The following is a 24,110-nucleotide window of genomic DNA, read 5'->3' as shown; positions in this document are numbered from 1 at the left end:
TTCCTTGGAACTGAGAGGGAAGCCGACTCATAGGCCTTAGATATAGTCCCTCTGATCCAACGGCCTATTACTGTTGAAGACACTTTGGCCCCCATGACTCTGGGATGATAGGCTACGAAAAGTGCTTCTGACCTCCGAAAGGGTCCTGTGCGTTGGATATAGATTCTCAGCGCTCTGATGAGATCCAGGGTGTGCCATCTAATTGCCAAGGGATGATCTCGTTGGAGGCAGAAGGAAGGTAGGACAATGTCCTGAGATCTGTGGAACATGGAACTGACCTTGGGTAAGAAGGTGGGGTCCAGTCGCAAGACTACCTTGTCCTGATGGAATTGACAAAGGTCTTGCCTGATTGAGAGGGCAGCCAGCTCCGAAATGCGTCGGGCAGAGGTAATAGCCACCAGGAAAGCTACCTTAAAGGATAGGTACCTGAGGGACGCCGATTTTAGGGGTTCGTATGGTGCCTGCGTGAGGGAATGGAGAACCCGTGGCAAATCCCAGGATGGATACCTGTGGACCTTGGAAGGTCTGAGGTTGGCTATGCCCTTGAGGAATTCCTGAACTTCAGGGAAGGATCGGAGAGGCTGTCTGCGGGGACCCCCTAGGACAGATGAAATGGCTGCCAGATGACGCCGGAGGGTGCTGGTGGAAAGCCCTTTATGGAAGCCTTGCATAAGGAAGGAAATAATTCTGTGTATGGGGATGCACAGAGGGGATAGACCTTCCTGTAGACACCACTGGTGAAACTTGGACCACGTGTGGTCGTAGATTCGATTGGTCGAACCCCTTCTGGCCTTTAAAATGACCTCCACTGAATCGGGGTCATGACCACGCAGTTCTAAGTCTCTCCTGATAACAGCCAGGCGGTGAGGTGGAACCACTCCGGGTCTGGATGAAATGAGGCCCCCTGCCGCAGCATATCCCCCGAAACGGGGAGTCGCCAAGGGTCCTGGACGGACAGCTGTTGGAGGTCCGCGAACCAGGGCCGGCGGGGCCAATGAGGGGCGATTAAGATTACTCGGGCCCTCTCGGTGAGAACCTTGTGAATCACGTCCGGGAGAATTGGAATTGGAGGGAATGCGTAGAGTAGGCCTGGAGGCCATGGACTCCGGAGGGCATTGATTGCTTCCGCTCCCGGGGATGGAAATCTGGAAAAGAAGCGAGGGAGTTGGGCGTTCACATTGGTCGCGAAGAGATCCAGGACTGGTAGGCCGAATCTGAGGCTGATTTGATGGAACAGGTCCTGATGGAGGTTCCACTCTCCTGGGTCTATCGTTGCTCGAGATAGCCAGTCCGCCTGGACGTTGAGGCTCCCCGAGATGTGGTCGGCTAGGAGCGACCGAAGATGTTTTTCCGCCCAAAGGCCTAACTTGAGGGCCTCCCTCATGAGAGCTTTGGATCTCGTGCCCCCCTGTCTGCAGATATGGCTTTTTGTGGCAATGTTGTCGGTGAGAATGAGAACGTGCCGGTTGGGAATGCGAGGAGAGAAATGCTTCAGAGCCAGGGAAACGGCTCTTAACTCTAGCCAATTGATTGGCCTGGAAGCTTCCTCCGGGGACCACGTGCCCTGGGCTATCATCCCCTGGGCGTGGGCGCCCCATCCCGATAGACTGGCATCTGTGGTGATGACAAATTGATCCGGGCATCTGAACGGGGATCCTTTGTCCATGGCCGGAGACTTCCACCACTTGAAGGATCTGCGAACGCTTGGTGGGATGACAATGCGTCGATTTGAATTGCTGTGCCCCGATCTCTGAAAGGGTAATAGGAGCCACTGGAGTTCCCTAGCATGAAGGCGAGCCCAGGGAATGATGCCTATGCATGACACCATCTTCCCCAAAAGGGAAGACAGAGTTACTATGGATACTGAAGAATTAGATAAAATGTTAGAAATTAACTCCCCTATACTGAGTTTTCTCTCGGGAGAGAGAAAAACCTGGGAAGATTCTGAATTGATAATGGAACCCAGGTGAGAAATGGATGTGGAAGGTTGGAGGTGACTTTTTTCAAAGTTGATGGAAAAACCATGGTCCTGAAGGACTGACATGGTGACAGAAAGGTCTGTTTTCACTTTCTCTAGGGAGTTCCCATGAATCAAAATATCATCAAGATAACATAAAATGTGAATGGGAGACGACCGGATATAGGCCGCCAGGGACCCCAAGAGCTTTGTAAAGACCCGAGGGGCCGAGGAAAGGCCAAATGGCATCGCCCTATACTGGAAATGCCTGCCTTGAAAGGAAAAACGTAAAAACTTCCTGTGGCATTTGGCTATAGGAATGTGAAGGTAGGCCTCAGTGAGGTCTAGGGAGACCATGAAATCTCCGGAGTGAATGGCGGCCAAAATAGAAGATAAGGAGTGCATTTTAAACTTCCTATATTTGATGAATAGGTTTAGTTTCTTTAAATCCAAAATAGCTCTCCAACCTCCAGAGGATTTTGGAACCATAAATAAAATGGAGTAAAATCCTAGGCCCTTCTGACCGGAAGGCACCGGTTGAATGGCTCTGATGGACAATAGATGAGAAATGGCCTCCTCCATACGGTTACAATCTGAGGAGGACCTGGGAGAAGGGCAGGAAATAAAACGTTTGGGGGGAGGAGAAATAAATTCTAAAAGAAGGCCAGTTTGAACAGTGTCAATGACCCAGGGGTCCTTGGAGGTGAGACGCCAATTTGAGGCGAAATGAGCTAGGCGGCCCCCTATGGGAATAGAGGGAAAATTACCATCTAGGTTTTTTTGAGGCCCTGTTAGAAGAAGCTCCCCTTTGGAAGCGAAAACCTCTACCCCTGGAGTTCCTACTTTGGGAACGAAAGCGGGGGGAATACTGACCTGGAGATCTCTGATAGGACGCCGCTTGATCTTGCTGGCGCCCCGGGCGACGAAAGGACTGCGTTTTGGTAGCCTTTTTTGTGGTTGGACCCAAAACTTTCTTCTTATCCGTGGTTTCCGTGAGGAGAGGATCCAGAAGATCACCGAAAAGAAGGTCGCGCTTTAAGGGTCCCTGGGATAACTGCCACTTCTGGCGTACTCCCGCTTGCCAAGGGCGAATCCATAGGAGTCTCCTTGCCGTTGTAGAAGCTGCAATAGACTTAGCAGAAAATCTGGTAGATTGCAAGGTGGCATCAGCCACGTACTGGGCAGCTGCAAAGACCTTGTTGAAGTCTTGTTGACCTCTCAAGTCATCGGGAGGAATATGCTGTTGAAGTTGGCGAAGCCACAGCAGCGTGGCTCTGGAGAAAAAGGAGGCTGCTGCAGAACTTTTAATGGCCCAGGAATCTGCCGTGAATCCTCTTTTGAGCATTTGTTCAATGCGCTTGTCCTCTGGGCGGAGGACTTCCTCCGCCTCTCCCGGCACAGCCGCTGCCGAATGAAGGATCTTGACAGGTTCATCCGGTTTGGGAAAGGATAGAAGCTCTTCATAGGAAGAGGAAAGTTTGTACAACTTCCTGTCTTTAGTTGAGGGATTAAGACTAGAGGCTGGGAAATCCCACTGTTTGAGTAAGGCATCTTTAAACAATTTAGGCATAGGAATTACCTCGTTATCCTCCTGTTCCTCAGTGAAATAAGGTAAATTCTCCTCCGGGGGATCAGTGGAAGTGGAGGCTTGTTTCTCCTGGGCCGCTAATCCCGTAGAAATCCTAGCTTTGAGGAGGAGAGATTTGAATAATTGAGAAGGGAAAATGGTAATTGGAGAAGGAACCTTTATTTGGGATTCCTCATCGTCTGATAGCCCTTGGAAAGGGTCCTCATCATCCTCCATATCCTCATATTCGTCCTGAGAGGAATCTGAATCATCCTGAATAGGAGCCCTAACCGCTGGGGAAGAACCCAAGGGGCGGGAGGGACGAGGAGGAGGAGGAGGTAAGGGAAGCTCATTGATGGAAGAGAGTTTGGCATCAATGGCCTTAGACAACACAGCAAAAATAGATTGGAACTCAGGAGGTAAATTAGAAATATCAGCAGGAATGGCAGAAGAATCCCTAAAGGCCTGGGAGGATCCTGGCTGGGAGGGATCTTCAATAATATCTGGTTCCTCTGGCCCTATGCCCCATAGGTTAGGTTGGGGTCTGTCTAGGTTAGGCTCATCCAGAGATAACACAGGGACCCCAGAAGGAGGTAGATTAGAAGCCTCTGGGGGGTCTTGACTACTGAGTACTTGGGCCTGCACTTTTAAACGTTTTGCTGATTTGTCATGGATTCTTTGTAGGGCTAGGTCCCTTCTCTTCTCGGCCCTGGTGACCTTAGTCGAGGGGCGGGCCCCAGGAGAAGAGGAGGAAGAGGCCTGGGGGATACTAGTAATCTCATCGCCTGTAGGCCTGGCCTCTCTGGGACCTTTAGTTGTGCCTCTCTTGGGAAAGGAAGCCATAGTCTGAAATTTAACAGAAGACAAGGCTGAGCCAATAACTGAATAGAAAAGGAGAAGAATTTTAAGGACTTCCCAAGAGGAATGGATCCTGCTTCGAGGCCTCGAAGCTGCTGAGACGTGAGGACAATCTGGGCAAACCCAGAGTTCGTGCCCCCAAATCCAGCGGGGCCAGCCTCCCTAAACTTTTCAATTAAGTAAACCAAGGCACTCTGGTTGGAGGCTTAGCCGGTGGAGAATTTAGCCTGGGACCCCCAAGGCCCGCTCCGGGATCCACGCGGTGGACTGAGGCCTACGCGGCTGGCAGGAGGCCAACACGAGAGGCCTAGTTTAAAAAGGGCGCGAAGGCCTTCGCGCCTAAAAATCGCTCCGAATATGCCTTAAAGGGGAAGCGATCGACTAAGTCCAGGAGACTAGAAAGCCGTCTCACTCCGCAGGAGGTATATTTTAAGCCCTTTAATATATATGCAATAATTAGAATCAATAAGGCAATCAATTAATACTTGCACTAGAACCTCCAGGCCAAGGGATTAAAGGAATCCACAAGCGGCCGCGGGGATCGTACACGGCAAAACCGCCGGGGGAAAACGAAACCGCAACTTCTCCAAGGGAAAAAAGCCGAGCCGCAAACGGCTGGCGCTATTAGTGCAAGTAAAACAAATAAGGATAAACAGTCTTACTATTTTTGAAGGAAAAGATCGAAGGGAAGGTGTTAGAATGTTGAACGAATGTTGAACGAGCTATCACAATACAACCGCAGGATATGCGAACTGAGCGAATTCTGGGGAAGGGGCGGATCCGGCAAGCTTTTTTAATACTAGGCTCAGTTCCACCGGATTGGACATGAGCAACCCATGTGACTGCTGGACCCGCTCCTTCAGTACGGAGAAGAGGGGAGAAGAGAGTGGGTAGAGAGGGCAGGAGGGGAAGGAGGGAAGGGGAGAAGGAGAAAAGGAGGGAAAGTAGGTTTAGAAAGGGAAAGACAAAGGGAAGGTAAGAAGAAAGAAGGAAGGAAGGGATGGAGATGGGAAGGGAGGATGGTAAAAAAGCAATCTTGAACTAACAAAGCTATAAGACAAATATAGAATATATGTATAAATATTTTGTGAAAGAATGAAATGAGAAATGAGATGATAAACAAGTGAAAACGTCGGTGTGAGAACAAAAATAAAACACTTTTTTTTAAAAAAGCGTTGGGCTAAATTGTTGTAAGACTAACCTATACCATTTGTTCAACACCATTGTAACTTTGAACAGTGAACAAATAGTTGTGACCCAAGGACAACCTATCATAAAATTGTTTTTAAAGTTCATGTATTTATCATGTCCCGTATTAGAAAAACTAAACAGAAGCTGACCTTGCTTTGGGTGTCTGCGTCCTCTACTGTGGCTTTGTGCTTGGCAATCTCGTTCACTTTTCCCAAAACACTCTAGGAATGGAAGCAAAGCAAAACCCAAAAACTGATGTTAACAGAGCATATCAGAATACCTTGTCACAATGTCAATATCCCATCCAATATACCAGTGTTTCCCAACCTTGGCAACTTGGCATTCGCTGGCTGGGGAATTCTGGGAGTTGAAGTCCAAATATCTTCAAGTTGCCAAGGTTGGAAAACACTGCAATATACCATCCCAAATGTACTGCCTGATGGGAAACCCTAAAGAAACTGTTTCCAACTCTTTGTCCATCACTTCCACAATACAGACCTCTACTCTCAACTATATATTCATCTCCAAAACCATCTAAATCAGCGTATGTTGGAAAAAAGCAATAGAACTTCCTCTCTGTATATGATTAATGCTCTCTGTATATGATTAATGCAGATTATTGTAGGCACAAAGATAGAAGCATCCAGCAATACCTACAATGGAGAAATGGATGGAATTGGCCAAGATGGCCAAATTATCATCTTTGATTTTTTTTAAAGGCAATATTGCTGATTGGAAACACCTCATAAACAAACTTTTTCCAGAAAAGTGGGGGACGGGGGGGGGGACGACGCGCTGAACTTATAATTTGGGGTTTTGAAAATTATATAGGATAGATAATAGAAAGAAGAGAGACACCTTATAACTTTAGAGAAATGGATAAATTAATAATTGTAAGAATTGCTGTAAAGCAGATTGGAAACCATTTCTATGCTCCACCCCCATTTTTAATTTATACTTTTTTTCACTTTTAGCTTTCTCTTTGACTTCTTTCTTTTTCTCTTTTCTTTCTTACTTTAGATTACACTTTGTATAAGTTTCTAATCTTTCTTTTCAGGTTTTTTTTAAAATAATTTTTTTTTTTAAAGAAACCCTAGAATCAAGCCCACCTGTAGCCTTGCTTCCACTTGGTCCAGAGTTGCCACATCTAAGGAGTTAACTTTGGCCTGCAAGAGCTCCACAGTTTCCTAAAGATGGATGGAATTGAAGAGTGTCAATCACTTAGTTGGCAGAACAGAGAATGAAAGGTCCTTTAACCGCTTCCAACATTCTGATCAAATCTACCTGCAGTCTCTAGGCCTCACATGACATTTATCTCAGTTTTCCCTTTCCTTTCAGAGCCTGTTTTGTTTCTAAATAACACTCTCTTCTGCCACTAACTCACAATGCCCACAAGTGTCTATTATTTTGTGTTATTTTTAGAAAACAAAACAGATTGGTAGTGGTGGGAAATAATATACCTTGCAGAGGTCCCCAACCGCCGGTCCGCGGACCGGGACCGGGCCGTTGGAGCTTTTCAGCCGGTCCGCGGCGCCAGGGCCCCCTCGGCCTTTCCGCATCACCAGCGGCGCTCCCCCCGCCAGCCAGCCAAGCCCCGCGCCCGCCGGAACCGGCTCCTCGCTCTCCCCCCGCCGCCCGCCGCGTTTGCAGGAGGTGGGGAGGGTTGGGCGGCCCGCCAAGGCCAGGAGGGACGCCGCTGCCCCCCCCTCCTTCCCTCTCTCCGCCCGCCGCTGCGCCTCCTTGACAACGAGAGGAAATGCCGGCAAAGGCTTTCCTCAGCGGAGGCCGGCGAAGGTGATATTGAATGTCGGGGGAGAACGGGTATTTGCACGCGCTCCCTATCTCCCTGCTAGCCCACTCGGAATATTCAAAATAAGAAAAACCTTTGCCGGCGAAGGCTTTTCTTATTTTGAATATTCCGAGTGGGCTAGCAGGGGGATAGGGAGCGCTTGCAGCCGCCCGTTCTCCCCCGACATTCAATATCACCTTCGCCGGCCCCGCCTCTCCTCCAAACCCCCTTGCTGAGAGCCCGGGGCGAAAGTGCTCTCGCAAAGGTGAGGCGGGCAGGGCGTGCGCGCGTCATCGCTGAGAAGAATGGAGAGAGAACGAGAGTGAGTGAGAGCAACAGACAGCAAGATAGAGAGAAAGTGAGAAAGAGAGAGTGAGAAAGGGGGGGGAGAGAAAGAGATAGCAAGAGAGAGAACAAGAGAGAGAAAGAGCGTGAGAAAGAAAACAAGAAAGAGTGAGAGAGAGAGAAAGCAAAAGAGACAGAAAGAAAACAAGAGAGAGAAAGTGAGAAGAAGAGAGAGAAAGAGGGGGAGAGAGAGAGAAAGAGAGAGGGGGGAGAGAGAGAAAGAGAGGGAGAGGGAGAAAGAGAGAGGGAGAGGGGGGAGAGATAGCAAGAGAGGGAGAGAGGGAAAGGGGGAGAGAGGGGGAGAGAAAGAGAGAGGGAGAGAGAGAGGAGATAAAGGAAGAGGAGAGAGAGAAAGGAAGAGAAAGAAAGAAAGAGGGATAGAAAGAGAGAGAGAGTGAGAGATGCTCAGTGAGCCTTTCTTTGAAGTTGCCTTTCTTTCTTTCTCTTTCTTGCTTTCTTTCTTGCTCTTTTTCTTTCTCTCTTTTACCTTCCCTTCCTCTATTTCTTCTTTTCTTTCTCCTTCCTACCTTCTTCCCTTACTCTCCCCTTTCATAAGTTTCCTTGCTTCCTTCCTCTGTTCCTGTCCCTTCCCCCTTTCTTTCTTTCTTTCTTTCTTTCTTTCTTTCTTTCTTTCTTTCTTTCTTTCCTTCCTTTCCTCCCTCCATTTCTTGCTTTCCTTTTCCTTCCTCCCTTCCTTCCTCCCTCATTCCCTTCTTTCACTCCTTTCTCTCTTACTCTCCCCTTTCACACCTTTCCTTGCTTCCTTTGCACCCTTCTTTTGTTCCTGTCCCTTCCCTCTTTCCTTCCTTCCTTCCCACCCTCCGTCCATTCATTCACCCATTCCTCTCTTGATCGCCCCTTTTACGGCGCCGCTGACAGCTAGCTCTTCCCCCCCCCTCCCCCCCCCCCCTCACCGGGCCATGGAAAACTGGTCTAGCTTAAAGCCGGTCCCTGGTGCAAAAAAGGTTGGGGACCTCTGCCTTAGAGCAGTGTTTCCCAACCTTGGCTACTTGAAGATATTTGGACTTCAACTCCCAGAATTCCCCAGCCAGCAAATGCTGGCTGGGGAATTCTGGGAGTTGAAGTCCAGATATCTTCAAGTGGCAAGGTTGGGAAACACTGCCCTTGAGCCATTTTATTTATTTATTTACTGGGAGAGAGGGGGAGAAGGAAGGGGAGAGAGAGAGAAAGAGAGATAATGGCTCCAAAGTATATTTTTTTCCACCATACCCACCCACACACACATCCATAGCCAGCTATATACTATTGAATACTTACGATTGATAATATTGTCTGAGGTTAACGTGAGGAGGCCTACATATCCAGATACAGATATGATGGAAATTATGTCACCAAGAGCTTAGTCATTCAAAGTATGAGGTTATAACCAATCTTTCGATCCCTATCTAGCATTTAGGAAAGTTGAGGTCCTTTTAAACTATTAAATAACATTGGGTGTCTTTAGGATAAAAGAAAATTCAAGAAGACGGTAACTGAATGCGCATTCAAAGCTCTGCTCATATATAAAAAGAACAGGCAGAGCTTGGGTTACGCCACTGTGGTCATCGCTTTTATGATTTGACTATTTTCTGCAGACACTCCTGAAACAATAAATTTATTACATTTTACTCTCATGCAAACCTCTGCACAAGATCAGAAAAAAAATGCACACTTTGCCAGACTAAAACGCTCTTGGCAATGTCTTGATTTTTGGCTTCTAAAACACATAGCAAAATCTGGACTGCCTGCTCTAGAACATCTTGCAAAGGCTGAATATTTATTTATTTATTTATTTATTTTATTTTATTACTTAGATTTGTATGCCGCCCCTCTCCGAATATGTGCCCCTCCCCCAAATTTCTTCCATTCTCCAACCCCTTCCACCTCCAGGAATTTATATATATATATCCAATGACTTTTTACAATCACAATACGGTTTTGCAACCGTCCACAGTATAAACCAATCTACAATATTCCTTTGTGCTTATTCCCAAAAAGCAGACATCCCATTTAATTCCATCCTAGTCCCAACAGGCCCACAATAAGAAGACTTGAATCAATGCCTTACCATTAAGCTAGCACCCTGCAGTCCAACAGACAGCGGATTCTAGACAAGAAGGGAAGGAAAAAAGCTGATTTAATACAATGTCATTCAGTTTCTAACAAGGACATTAGTCTGCACTACAATGGTATGCCATTAATACCGGCCAGTGTCTCTCAACATATATGGACTCCAGTGCTAGATGGGGACATTCTAGAATGCTAATCCAGATGACAGCGACTTAAGGCACGAGACTGTCAGTATGGGGACAATATGAGGTATAAAACAGACTGTCAAAAGATGCTCTAAGCCAGTGTTTTTCAACCAGTGTGCCGCGGCACACTAGTGTGCCGCGGGACATGGTTAGGTGTGCCGCGAGCCCAGCCCGGCTGGAGCTTCCCTTGCGGTGACGGCAAGTGAGCTTTTGGGGCAAGAGAGAAAGAAAGAAAGCAAGAGAGAGAGAGAAAGCAAGAGAGAGAGAGAGAAAGCAAGGGAGAGAGAAAGAGAGAGAAAGTGTGTGAGAGAGAAAGCAAGAGAGAATAAAAGAGATAGCAACAGAGACAGAGAAAGAGAAAGAATGCAAGAGAGAGAGAGAAAGCAAGAAAGGGAGAAAGAGGGGGGGAAGGAGGGAGAGAGAGCAAAAAAGAGAGGAAGGAATGAAGAAAGAAAGAAAGAAAGAGAAAGAAAGAGGGATGGAGAGAGGGAAAGAAAGAGGGAGGGAGAAATAGGGCGAAAGGAAGAGAGGGTTTTTTTGTCCAAACTTTTTTTAGCCCCCCTCCCCCCCCCCTCAATGTTCCCCAGAATTTTGTAAATGTGAATAATGTGCCGCGGCTCAAAAAAGGTTGGGAAACACTGCTCTAAGCCATGGCTGTCATCTGCTATTCAAACTGAAGGGGAACTTGGCCTATCCGGAGTAGGGCAGCCCCATCCAGAGCCTAAGATGGAAATTCCCTGAGTTTAGGGAGGCCCCAAATCCTCAGCCAGGTAGTCTGACTCTGAATTGAGTCAGTTTTTCCCTCCTTCTGAGCCCCTACAACCTCCTTACAATGTGAGGTCCTCTCCCCACCTCCACTGGATTAAAATTGAACTCTGACAAGTTTTTGCTTCGCTTGTGACATAATGATGATCTCAGAATTCACCTAGTAAGGCAAGGGAATAGCCCTAGAAAGACCCCAAGCTTTCTTAACTGATTTTAATTATTTTAATTACAATCTTATAACGAAAATGATGAAACACACAGATTTTATATTATAGTATTATGTTAATAAATAGTTATGAACAATTTTTACTTTTCTGTACGGATCTATATAATAACTAGCTATTTTTTTCCTGTATTAGTATGACTTCTATGCTTAGCGGAGCAATGGTAGCTGCTCCTCTACATGTTAAATGTTGTTTGTCTTGTCTTGTTTCATATTTTTTTTTAAATCAATAAAAATATTAAAAAAAAAAAAAAAGACCCCAAGGCAAGCTCTTCTTCATGCAATCCATCCACTGCTGCGTTTCAGCTGTTGACATACAGGATAATATTTTCCCTACGCTTCTCCATAAGAAAAAAGAAAAAGAAAACCTAATCTCAGGCCTGAATAATGGTTTACGGCTATAGGATCATTACAACCGATTAAAATCCCCATCTTTGTCAGGTAACCTACCAGTCAACTGCCCTGTGTCTCTCACCTGCACATCCTGTTCACAACGAAGGGACGCCTCCAACTCAGCCAGACGCTTCTCCAATTCTGCTATCTGATAGAATACACACACACACATAAATTGAAATATTTTTCTCCCCTCTTCTCATTTGATCCACAAACCTCTGCTAGCTTGGACTCAAGCAGACAAACTGCCTCTAATGTTTTGTTTCAAGGTTCCCGGAAACATCCAAACTAAATCAGAGTCCAAGTCAAAGTACTTCTCAAAAGTTCCAATTTATTTCCAGAGCCATCCTGGCACCTACACTGGGAAATCTGAATCTGAGTTTCCCACCCAGTTGAAAGTTCACATCCCGTTGCCCACTCAGATTATGCCAGCGTGGCAAGTCCTTCCTCCGCTTCCGCCCAGGTGGGTGGGCATAGGATGTCCTTGAACCACTCAAAAGAATGCTTTGTGGCTACATCTGTTCTCATCTCAAAATAACCGCTCCCAAGTTCCCATAAACATCAGGCCTTTTTCTTACATTTTTTATATTTTATCTTTTTGAATAAGTATATGATATTTTATAGATGAAGAAATTTAATTAACATAATTAACATAAAGAATATAGAGTTAAATTTAACAAGAATGCAATGTGCACGTGTGAAATTTCTGTATTGATCTGATAATAGTTAGGAGTTTTTTATTTCTGTATTAGTTAGACTTCTACGACAAGAGGAGCAATGGTAGCTCCTTAAATGTTTAATGTTGTTTGTCTTTGTCTTTTTTGAAAAATAATTAAAAAATATTTAAAAAAAAAACCATCAGGCCTTCTATAGATAGTGTGGCAAGCTATTAATTTATCACCAACTTCTGAACCAGCTTGAATTCTGTTTGAATTGAGAGGACTCTTTTGGGAAGCAGGCACTGTGAAGAACAGAATTGCTGTTTGTTTGTTTGTTTCATGCCACTAAAAGCAAGTTAAGGGGTCAGGCAGTGGAAACATGTGCCACAGAAATATCCCCCCCCCAGCATCCTTTCCCAGAGATCTGTGCTGGCTGCTGCTACTGAAAGCTCTCCTTCAGCAATTTCCGGAGGAATATCTTGGATTTCTAACAGATGAACAAACCCTTCAGTGTTAAATACACTTTAACTTTATGGAACTAAGTAGAAATGGGATCAGCCAAGGTTCTGGTTTAAGATGGACACAGTGCCAGCAATAAGGAAATGGTCCCACAAATCGGGAGAGTCTAGAATCCCAGTTTCCCAATGTTACTGTCAGGATGAAGCCATTGTGGACATGGAGACTTTGGCCTGCCACACTTTATACTTTAGAATGTAGCCATGTTGTGGGAATTTGGGAGGGGCTTTTGCATGAGAGATGTAGAAATGCAGCCATAACAAATTTATTCTAGATATTTAAGGTCATCCTTTGTTCAGCACCTGCCCGGAAGTTGATGGGAGTAACAGACACGTTAGCAGAATAAGACTGGTCAATGTGATGAACTTGTGGGTGTGGGAACAAGGGAATGAACTTTAACCTGGGTGAAGAAACCTTCATAGGTTTCTCACAGATGTGCCAACATGGCTCTGGAAATAAATTGGGACTTTGAGGAATGCTGTGCCTCAGACTGATTTAATTTCGGATGCAATTTGGAACCCTGACAGTTACTTTTTCTCTCTAAAGTCACCTTATTTTTTCAGCAGCAAGCAGAGCATCAAAGTGTGTGTTATCAGCTTGACTCTGGCCTTAACAGTTTCCATACAGAAGTAATAGTAATTCTTGTTCAGAGGTAAATTTTTGTCAATCCTTATGATTCAGTTACTTCCACTATCTGCCATATTTTGTTTTTAACAAATACATACACATGTGTATGTGTGTGTAGGTTGTTTGGGGCTGTTTTAGATTGGTTGCTGGGGCATCCCAAGGGGATAACTGAAGCAGTGGGTTTTTCTTATGCTTTATAGTTTTTATAGTTCAGGGTATTATTGTTGTGAACCACCCAGAGATGCCTGTGAAGAGGGTCAGTCTTACAAATCTATTAAATTTAAAAACAAAATAAATAAATATTCCTTTTTTTACTTTACAAAAATATTTTTATGTATAAAATGACACACATATAGTAAAACATCATTTATGCATGTCCAAGCATTTTGGAGAGCGAGCTGTTTGTGAAATAGTGAACAGCCCATCAATGCAGGATTTATTCGTTTACACAGTTCATAAGCATGAAAAATCCTTCCACCTCAGTTACCCAGATGGTCCTGGGGAAAGATAACTCACCTCTGTTCTACCTATTTCACATCCCACCATTCTAATGTATAGTGGTCCCTTGACTTTCGCGGGGGATATGTTCCAAGACCGCCCGCAAAAGACAAATTTCCACGAAGTAGAGACGCTCCCTTCCTTCCTTTCTTCCTCCCCCTCCCTCCTCCATTCCTGGTTTTACTTATCCCCAGAACCCGCAGGGGCAATGGGGCGGAAAGCTGGGGGCTTTGCTGCGCTCGCTGCAGCGGTGGCGGGCAGCAGTAAGACTCGGCTTCAAGTGGAGCGTACCAATGCTCCAAGAATTAAAGGGGAGGGATTGGGAGGCTGGGGCGGAGCCGGAGCTTTTATTTAAAGAAGCAGGACGGCTGGGGGGGGAGGGGAGGAAGAGAGTTAAAATGCCCAGAACTGTACATCGGGCGGTCCCGGAAAACTCTTGGTGTGCAAAAAACCACGGAGTATTTTTTTAATAAAATTTTTTGAAAACCCGTGGTATAGACTTTTGGTGAATGTCGGACCGTGAAAGTCAAGAGAACACTGTATGTTCCCACCGTCTCAAGAAGAGGACCGAGGGAACAAGCCATTTCCCATTCTTACTTTCGCAGCTTGAGAGAACTTGTCTTGCTCAGGTCGAGAATGCAGTTCGTACGTCACGGTGTTTTCTGGGCCCGCTGCGACTTTGGAAGCACCTTTCCCACCAGCAGAAACGCTTTTAGCAGTTTTTGTCACTTCCAGTTGAAGAAGCAAACGCCTGCAAAGGCAGAAGAGCCCATGAAGTCTTACAGGACGCATGGGAAAATTGCACCCTCACTGATCACATGAGCTAAGGCAGGGGTAGGCAAAGTTGGCTCTTCTATGACTTGTGGACTTCAACTCCCAGAATTCCTATCTTATTTCAGATTACAGATGGTGGATGTAATTATACATCCTGACAGCAGGGGTCTCCAAACTTGTCAACTTTGAGAGCTGTGTGCTTTAATTCCCAGAATTCCCCAGTCAGCATGGTCGGGAAGCTGATGATCAGTTTCTTGGCTTAATAGGTTCTATTGCGTTTGCTGCAAGGAGGTCAATTGCTGGGAGGCAGAGGCCAAAGGATGGAGGTGGCTGGGTGGGGCTACATAAGACACACCCAAGTTTTCACCTTCTTTTTGGGGGGGGGGTAAAAGGGTGCATGTTATACTCCAAGAAATACAGTATTGACTTTGATCTTGCCTGGAAGGGGGCACTCACAAGCTCATCAGATCCTTGAAAGCAAAGGGTATGATTGTAAAAAGCTGGTGATTCAGGCTATTCCCTTAGGAAAATCCTGGCCCTACCACAACCTACTTGGCCAGAGCACCATCAGGGTCTGTCAAGTTGATGGCCGCCTCGGGTCCCAACAGTTTCTCCAGATGGGTGGACACCAGTTGCTGTTTCAGGCCAACCACTTGTTTCGCAAGAGTGACTGGGGTCAGCTTCTCCTCCGCTGAGGACTCCTTCACGCTGGTCTGAGGAAGCAGGAATACAAATGTTAAAAAGTCTAATAATCCACCATTATTTACGTTAATGTAAGAATATGATCTGAGGGAGCACTTAATTTTACACGCACAGAAACTAAAGAATAAACCGAGTCCTGGACCAGTTTAGCCTTATGGCAGGTCCAAATCAGGAAGGCCCTCTCAGGAGGTTCCAGATCTCCTTTGTCTTATCTTGGGCTTTTACCTTGATCTTCTCCACTTCGGTAGTCAACTCCTGAACTTCATGCAGTAGTCGCTGATATTTCTGCTGAGGGGTCTCTTTCACATGGAGTCCTTCTCCTAACTTAATGAAAAAGGCAAGATTTCAGGAGAGCAGTAATGGTAAGGCAAGATTAGATAATAGCTTCCATTTTATTTCAATTCCCGAGTCTACGGGGAGGGGCGGCATACAAATCTAATAAATAAATAAATAAATAAACAAACAAATAAAGAGGGCTTTATGGAAACATTTTCAATGGAGCCCGTGGATTTTTCTGCCCGCACTATCAACTAAGAGTGTGTATGTGTGTATGCGTGTGTGTGTGTGAACTGGACTGGAAGACTCCCTTTTCAATCAAATTTGTCCAAACAGGTCAACAACTTACAATTTCATAATCTCCTGACTCATAGCCAGTTCTTTTGGATTTGCCAATACGATCAGAGAAATCTATTGAACAGAGAAAAGGGACAAAGTTTAATTTTAGACCACAGGCTCATACATTTCCATAAATTTAACTTAAAGCAGAACTTTGAACTTTGTAGACTAAGTTTTCTATCATTTCCTCTTGTCACAATGTGTATGGAAACCCTGGCTGCACTATTGAGGCTGACATAAACAAGTCATCACACATCACCAACATCACCAACATAATCGCCCAAATATAGGTAAGGCCTCGACTCACAACAGTTCATTTAGTGACTATTTGAAGGTATAATGGCATTGGGAAAAAGTGCTTTATGATAATTTTCCATATTTACCACCCTAGCAGTATTCCCCATGGTCATATAATCAAAATTCAGATACTTGGCAACTGGTTCATATTTATGACGGTTGCAGTGTCCCGAGGTCATGTGATCACCTTGTGCAACCTTCTGATAAGTAAAGTCAATGGGGAAGCCAGATTCATTTAACAACTGTGTTACTAACTTTCAACTGCAGTGGGTCACTGAACAAATGTGTCAAGAAAGCTTGCAAAATGGGGCAAAATTCACTTAACAAATGTCTCAGCAACAGAAATTTTGTAGATGTAGTTGAGTGTAGTTAATGCAGTACCACTGCTATTATCATGTGGGTATTGTCCTTTATATATATATATTGTCCTTTATATATGGGAAACCCCACCTCTGGACTTCCGCGTTTTTGCGATGCTGCAGGAAATCCCAGCAGGGGAATCCCACCAGCGCGAAAATGGGCGCTTTGATATATATATATAATGTGTGCAAGCCCCAAACCCACCCCTTTTGCCAGCTGAAGCGCCCATTTTCGTGCTGGTGGGATTCCCCTGAGGCTCCCCTCCATGGGAAACCGCACCTCAGCGCTGGTGGGATTTCCCTGCAGCATTGCAAAATACAGAAGTCCAGAGGTGGGGTTTCCCATGGAGGGGAGCCTCAGGGGAACCCCACCAGTGCGAAAACGAGCACTTCGGCTGGCAACGGAAGTCCAGAGGCTTGGGATCCCAGCGGCGGCGGGTTCGTAAGGTGAAAATAGTTTGGAAGAGGCAAAAAAATCTTAAACCCCGGGTTCGTATCTCAAAATGTTCGTATGACAAGGGGTTCATAAAACGAGATATCACTGTACTTGTAGGCAATGCTAGTAGGATTTACAAATTTCAAAAAACAACCTAATGAAAAACCGTACAAAACATACTCAGCAAATCCAGAGCCATATAAATATAGAAACATAGAAACATAGAAGACTGACGGCAGAAAAAGACCTCTTGGTCCATCTAGTCTGCCCTTTTACTATTTCCTGTATTTTATCTTAGGATGGATATATGTTTATCCCAGGCATGTTTAAATTCAGTTACTGTGGATTTCCCAACCACGTCTGCTGGAAGTTTGTTCCAAGGATCTACTACTCTTTCAGTAAAATAATATTTTCTCATGTTGCCTTTGATCTTTCCCCCAACTAACTTCAGATTGTGTCCCCTTGTTCTTGTGTTCACTTTCCTGTTAAAAACACTTCCCTCCTGAACCCTATTTAACCCTTTAACATATTTAAATGTTTCGATCATGTCCCCCCTTTTCCTTCTGTCTTCCAGACTATACAGATTGAGTTCATTAAGTCTTTCCTGATACGTTTTATACTTAAGACCTTCCACCATTCTTGTAGCCCGTCTTTGGACCCGTTCAATTTTGTCAATATCTTTTTGTAGGTGAGGTCTCCAGAACTGAACACAGTACTCCAAATGTGGTCTCACCAGCGCTCTATATAAGGGGATCACAATCTCCCTCTTCCTGCTTGTTATACCCCTAGCTATGCAGCCAAGCATCCTACTTGCCTTTCCTACCGCCCGACCACACTGTTCACCCATTTTGAGACTGTCAGAAATCACTACCCCTAAATCCTTCTCTTCTGAAGTTTTTGCTAACACAGAACTGCCAATGAAATACTCAGATTTAGGATTCCTTTTCCCCAAGTGCATTATTTTACATTTGGAAACATTAAACTGCAGTTTCCATTGCTTTGACCATTTATCTAGTAACGCTAAATCATTTACCATATTACAGACCCCTCCAGGAATATCAACCCTATTGCACACTTTAGAGTCATCGGCAAATAGGCAAACCTTCCCTACCAAACCTTCCCCTATGTCACTCACAAACATATTAAAAAGAATAGGACCCAGAACAGACCCTGAACAATAAATAATCCAGATTATACTTTTAATGGACAGAGATCTATCGGATTATGTTTTCGATCATGACCTTTAGATCCTCTCTGTGGATTATGATAACTACCACCATCACCTTTTCATGGCACATTTTCCAGGTTCAGGGGAGAATCTGAAGCTATTGGTCTTCGCTGGATCTGTTGTAAGTTTCCATGGTGACAGGTACTTACCTAGCCCTTTCGTACCCACTCTCTTGTCCTTAAATTTGTCGTAAGCTGCATTGGGGTTGACAATGATGTGTTCCACACTGGTGCTAGTTAGTTCCTCCTATGCAAAGAGAAGACACATGTATTAGACAGTGAAGCCTTCGGTTCTTCTCCTTCTATCCAATCCACACTCCTAATTGCACCCAACACTTTCCAACAACTTGTTTTAAAAGTCCTCGGAACAGAGGAGGAGAAGCTCCACCAGCAACCACCCTATCAAGTTGCAGTAACAATGTTGTATTGGACCGCCCTCCCAAAAAAATCAGCCCAAACAACAATTCACTGAATATATAATTTGAAATGCTAAAAGGGAATTTCTAGGTCCGTGATGGCGAACCTATGGCACACGTCCCACAGATGGCACATACAGCCCTCTCTGCGGGCATGAGAGCAGTCGCCCAGCTCAGCTCCACCGCACAGCCACGCGTGCCTCCCGCCAGGCAGCTGATTTTCAGGTATCTGATATGCATGCGCGGAGGGCAGGGCGCATGCAGGAGATGCGTGCACATGCGTAGGGAGGGTGGGCCCCCGCAGCCCATTTTTGGTCCCAGGAGGCTGCAGTGAGGCCTGCTAGGCCCAAAACGGGACATGGGGAAAGCACCCCCCCCCATGGGGCATTTTTGGTTCCAGGAGGCTGCAGTGAGGCCTGCTAAGCCCAAAACGGGACATGGGGAAAGCACCCCCCATGGGGCATTTTTGGTTCCAGGAGGCTGCAGTGAGGCCTGCTAGGCCCAAAACGGGTCACGGGGAATGCGCCCCCCCCATGGGCCATTTTTGGTCCCAGGAGGCTGCAGTGAGGCCTGCTAAACCCAAAACGGGACAGGGGAATGTGCAACCCCATGGGCCATTTTTGGTCCCAGGAGGCTGCAGTGAGGCCTGCTAGGCCCAAAACGGGACACGGGGAATGCACACCTCCCATGGGCCATTTTTGGTCCCAGGAGGCTGCAGTGAGGCCTGCTAGGCCCAAAACGGGACATGGGGAATGCACACCTCCCATGGGCCATTTTTGGTCCCAGGAGGCTACAGCGAGGCCTGCTAGGCCCAAAATGGGACATGGGAAACGTACCCCCCATGGGCCATTTTTGGTCCCAGGAGGCTGCAGTCAGGCCTGCTAGGCCCAAAATGGGGCAAGGGAGTCAGGCATGCATGTGTGGGGGGGGGTAAGGAAGCATGGGCGGTAACGAGTGTATGCACAGGCGGAGCATAGGGGCATGCGTGCATGTGCAGGGGTCATTGGGAGCGAGGGTTGCAGTGGGGTTACATGTGCATGTGCAGGGGAACACAGTGGCATCTATGTCATGCACACATTGCATTGTAAGTGCCAGCATGCGCACACAAGTGCTGTCACACATTCATGTGCTTTCGATACACAAGGAGAAAAGGGTTAGCCATCACTACTCTAGGTTGAAATCAGCTCTGCATTAGTCAGCTGGGGGGGGGGAGGAAAGGATTTCTCTTCCATTAACACACCTTGATTTACTGATGTTTGCTAAAAGAAACTATACTCTGTGATCATTTTGGATCATTTTGGTGTCCTCTCCACTCAGTGTTTCTCTTTAGCCAAACAAATCTGTGCATGCTTAAATGCCACTACAACCTGATTTATACATGACTGGGAAAGGACTGGACAGTCCTTTGTTTCCCTTTCAGATCTACGACCTTGTAACTAAATAGAGTTGTTCATACAAGTGGGAGATTAGCAGGTTACACAAATGATTCTTGAATATGGAAACAGCCAATTGTCACATTCTCTTTGGGAAAAAAAGTTCAAGTGTTTAGATTGGCACAATTCTAGCTGTCTACATGCTTAAGTCTCCAAATGTTGGTCAGAATCCTATTTGCAAAACCAAGATGAACACTGATGTTTAACATTGTCCAAGTCTACATGGCTTCTGAATAAACTTTTATTTCTTGTTTTTCCTTGAAAGATGAGAAAAGGAAATTATTGTATATGTGGGTGGAAGGACAATGCCATTTCCTTTAGTTTATGTTATTCATCATCATAGTAGGCCTTTGTTGTTCCATTCCTGGGATAAAATAAAATATTGTCTATATACGAATAGACACATATAATTGTTTTGGTTTGAAGAGGAACAGGAAAAAAAACTCTTTCTAATTCTGGGCATTATGTCTATCAACCATTATGATTATTGAGACAGTTTTAATTATTTTGCAAAAACTATTTTGCAAAAACCACCTCCAGCCCTAAATGTAGGTGGCATAAAAAGAAATTTATCAATAAATAAAATGGGAAAGTCCACACTGTGAGTGAAGAAGTCCTGTTGAGTTCACATTTAGAAGAGTCTGACAGTGGCATGTTAATTTTAATGCAAGGATGGTAACAATCACAACAAACACTTGACTTAAGAGTACCCCTATTGTTGTGTTTGGGCCTGGGCCAGGCGTTGCTCCCACAGATGGGAGAGACGCGGCACAAAATGAATGCGAAAGCCTGGCTGACAGCCAGGAAGATGAGGCAGACAGCCAGGAAGACGTGGCAGACAGCCAGGAGGACGAGGCCACTGGTACGCAGGATTCAGCAGACAGCCCAGGGGATTTGGCATGCAGTCCCTCAGACAGTCTTTCGTCCCTGGGTTCTTCTGCAGATCAATATATCGATCTGCGTAGCCGAAGAGCTATGCAAAGAAGGGATCGCTTTAAGGAATGTTACAAGTCATTAAAGAAGCACCTGGGCAGGGTGTGGTTCCCTTAATGAGGGCTAAAGGGATAAAAGGGAACAAAGGCCAAGGCAAACTGTGGCTGTTTATCTGTGTTATTTTGTGGTTCCTGCTCTGAAGTTTCTGTTCTGTTCCATTGGAGTTTTCAACCCAGCTTTTTCAGACAAGTGGGAGGTGAAAACTCTGGGACTTGCTGTTTGCTCCAAAGATTCAAAAGGACTCCTGAAACATCTTTGCTCATTCCAGGTTGTCTTTGTTTGTTTTTTCCTGTGTTTTTGTATGCGGCTGAAGTAAGCCTTGCACTCTCATTGTTTTCGGACACTAAGAACTGTTTTTGAGTAACCCTTTTTTGTTTATCTAATACAAGTTTTCTGATTAGCAGAGCACGTGTGTGTTTGATTTCTTTTCCTTGGACTGTTACGCATTGCCTGAGCCCAGTCAGGCAAAACACCTATGAACCCAAGATACAATACGGATAGTCCTTGACTTGCAAGAGTTTGCTTAGTGACTGTTCAAAGTCACAATGGCACTGAAAAAAGACACTTATGACTATTTTTCACATTTATGAATGCTGAGCATCTCCATGATCATGTGGCAACCGGTTCATACTTGTGACAGTTGCAGCATCCGGGGGGGGGGGGGTGTTTGACATGATACCATTTTGTGACCTTCTGACACGCAAAGTCAATGGAAAAGCCAGATTCACTTAACAATCAGGTTAATAACTTATCAACTGCAGTGATTCACTTAACAATTGTGACAAGAAATGTCTTAAACTGGGGCAAAACTCATTTCACAAATGTTTCACTTAACAACAGAAATTTCGGGCTCCCATTGTGGTGGTAACTTGAGGACTACCTGTACTGAAAGCACATTTTAGATATCGCAAATGGTATAAAACAGAGGTCCCCAACCGCCGGTCCGCGGACCGGGCCGTTGGGGTTTTCCAGCCGGTCCGCGGCGCCGCTGCCCTCCCGGCAGAGGACATTATACAGGACAGGGTGGGGCGTCGGGCAGGGCGGGGAGAATCAGGAGGCTCCTTTGGCGGCTGGGGGCTGCCTGGCTTTGTGATTTTGGCTGGGGGGGGAGTTAGGAAGGTCCTACTTCTCCCCCCCCCAGCCAAAAACTCAAAGCCTATCTGCTGGATACGGGCGATGAGCGGGACGAGCGGCGCGGAAGCCGGTGGCTGTGGCAGCTGCTGCAAGAGGCTTCCACACCGCTCTGTCCCACTCATCGCCCGTATCCAGCAGATAGGCTTTGAGTTTTTGGCTGGGGGGGGGGGAGAAGTAGGACCTTCCTAAGTCCCCCCCCCAGCCAAAAACTCAAAGCCTATCTGCTGGATACGGGCGATGAGTGGGACAGAGCGGCGCGGAAGCCTCTTGCAGCAGCTGCCACAGCCACCGGCTTCGGCGCCGCTCGTCCCGCTCATTCCCCGTGTCTGGCAGAAGCTGCTGCCCGAGTGCTCTTGGCTGGCGGGATTCAAAGTGCTGGGGTGGGGGGTGTCCTGACAGCCCCCCCACCCCAGTGCTTCACCTCCCGCTGGGACACCCCCCACCCCAGCACTTTGAATCCCGCCGGCCAAGAGCACTCGGGCAGCAGCTTCTGCCAGACACGGACAATGAGCGGGACGAGCGGCGCCGAAGCCGGTGGCTGTGGCAGCTGCTGCAAGAGGCTTCCACGCCGCTCGTCCCATCCATTGCCCGTATCCAGCAGAAGCTGCTGCCCGAGTGCTCTTGGCCGGTGGGATTCAAAGTGCTGGGGTGGGGGGTGTCCCAGCGGGAGGCGAAGCACTGGGGTGGGGGGGCTGTCAGGACACCCCCCACCCCAGCACTTTGAATCCCGCCGGCCAAGAGCACTCAGGCAGCAGCTTCTGCTGGATACGGGCGATGGGTGGGACGAGCGGCGCGGAAGCCGGTGGCTGTAGCAGCTGCTGCAAGAGGCTTCCGCGCCGCTCTGTCCCACTCATCGCCCGTATCCAGCAGATAGGCTTTGAATTTTTGGCTGGGGGGTGGAGAAGTAGGACCTTCCTAACTCCCCCCCCCAGCCAAAATCACAAAGCCAGGCAGCCCCCAGCCGCCAAAGGAGCCTCCTGATTCTCCCCGCCGTGTGGAGAAGAGTGGAGGGCTGCGTCACTAAGCTCCACCCCTCCATAACCCCACCCCCATATGACCAACGCTCCCCCCCCCCCCGGGCCGTGGAAAATTGGTCTAGCTTAAAGCCGGTCCCTGGTGCAAAAAAGGTTGGGGACCTCTGGTATAAAAGGATGGAAGCTAGTTCTCCCATTATAGGAAAGATACAATTTTAGATGAGGAAAAATCTGCGGAGAGGGGCAGCATACAAATCTAATTAATAAATAAAATAATAAAATAAAATAAAATAAATAAAATTTAAAAAAGAAAAAAGAAAAGCAGTTGATTATCGTCAAGCGTTAGTTTGATTTACTGAGAATTAGCTTGGAAAATCTGTACGGCCTTTAAAACCAAAGGAATGGACATGGTTAAAAACAAGAATTATGTTTAAAAAAACAAAAAAAGCTACCTGGGATTGATTCTGGTACTGTTATAGCTCTCATCTGTTTTAAAGAATTATACTACTACTACTGATGATGATGATGATGATGATGATGATGATGATGATGATGATGATAAAGGCAGGGAATCACACTGAAAAGACATTTTGGCCAATCCTCCACCCTAGGTTCCAGGTAAGGTCAAAATTCTCATTCTAGCCCAATGATGGCGAACCTGTTTTACTTCAGGTGCCTAAAGCATGCGTGCACGTGCTATTGTTCCTGTGCAAGTGCCCACACCCATAATTCAATGCCCTCGCATTATACCCCCGCTCCCATGTTTCTCAACTTTGGGTGGGCCTGGTAGGCCCATTTTTCACAGTTCCCAGGCTCCAAAGGCATTCTTTAAGCCTGGGGAGGGTGAAAATGGCTTCCCTGCCACCCTCTGGAGGCCCTTCAGAGGCTGAAAACGTCTTCCCAGAGCCTCTGCGCAAGCCAAAAATCAGCTGGCTGGCACGCACACACATACTGCAGATTAATTAGGGCAACGGCTCGCATGCCGGCAGAAATGGCTCCGCATGCCACCTGCGGCATGTGTGCCATAGGCTCGCCTTCACTGTCCAAGCGTGCGAGAGCAGTCATGGGCCTACCTAGGTATGCCCATGTTTCACCAACACTCCGCAG

At 46.4% G+C, this 24,110-nt stretch overlaps 1 protein-coding gene across 1 annotated transcript in view; it reads right to left on the bottom strand.

Annotated features, from left to right (window-relative positions):
- The window catches only part of DCTN2 (dynactin subunit 2), a 76,022-nt gene that overhangs the window by 9,562 nt on the left and 42,350 nt on the right, over window positions 1–24,110 (bottom strand). Inside the window, exons 3-11 of the mRNA XM_070740921.1 lie at window positions 18,204–18,300; window positions 15,745–15,806; window positions 15,345–15,443; window positions 14,970–15,130; window positions 14,241–14,394; window positions 11,426–11,491; window positions 9,776–9,814; window positions 6,683–6,760; window positions 5,723–5,794 (exon numbers count right to left, since the gene is read on the bottom strand). Coding sequence (XP_070597022.1) covers window positions 5,723–5,794; window positions 6,683–6,760; window positions 9,776–9,814; window positions 11,426–11,491; window positions 14,241–14,394; window positions 14,970–15,130; window positions 15,345–15,443; window positions 15,745–15,806; window positions 18,204–18,300 — 828 coding nt within the window. The remainder of the gene's footprint in view (window positions 1–5,722; window positions 5,795–6,682; window positions 6,761–9,775; window positions 9,815–11,425; window positions 11,492–14,240; window positions 14,395–14,969; window positions 15,131–15,344; window positions 15,444–15,744; window positions 15,807–18,203; window positions 18,301–24,110) is intronic.

The sequence above is a fragment of the Erythrolamprus reginae genome, chromosome 2, assembly GCF_031021105.1.
Source record: "Erythrolamprus reginae isolate rEryReg1 chromosome 2, rEryReg1.hap1, whole genome shotgun sequence".
In the NCBI taxonomy this organism is placed as follows: domain Eukaryota; kingdom Metazoa; phylum Chordata; class Lepidosauria; order Squamata; family Dipsadidae; genus Erythrolamprus; species Erythrolamprus reginae.
Note: the sequence above shows the minus strand (reverse complement) of the source record. Positions and strands in the feature narration are given on the sequence as shown.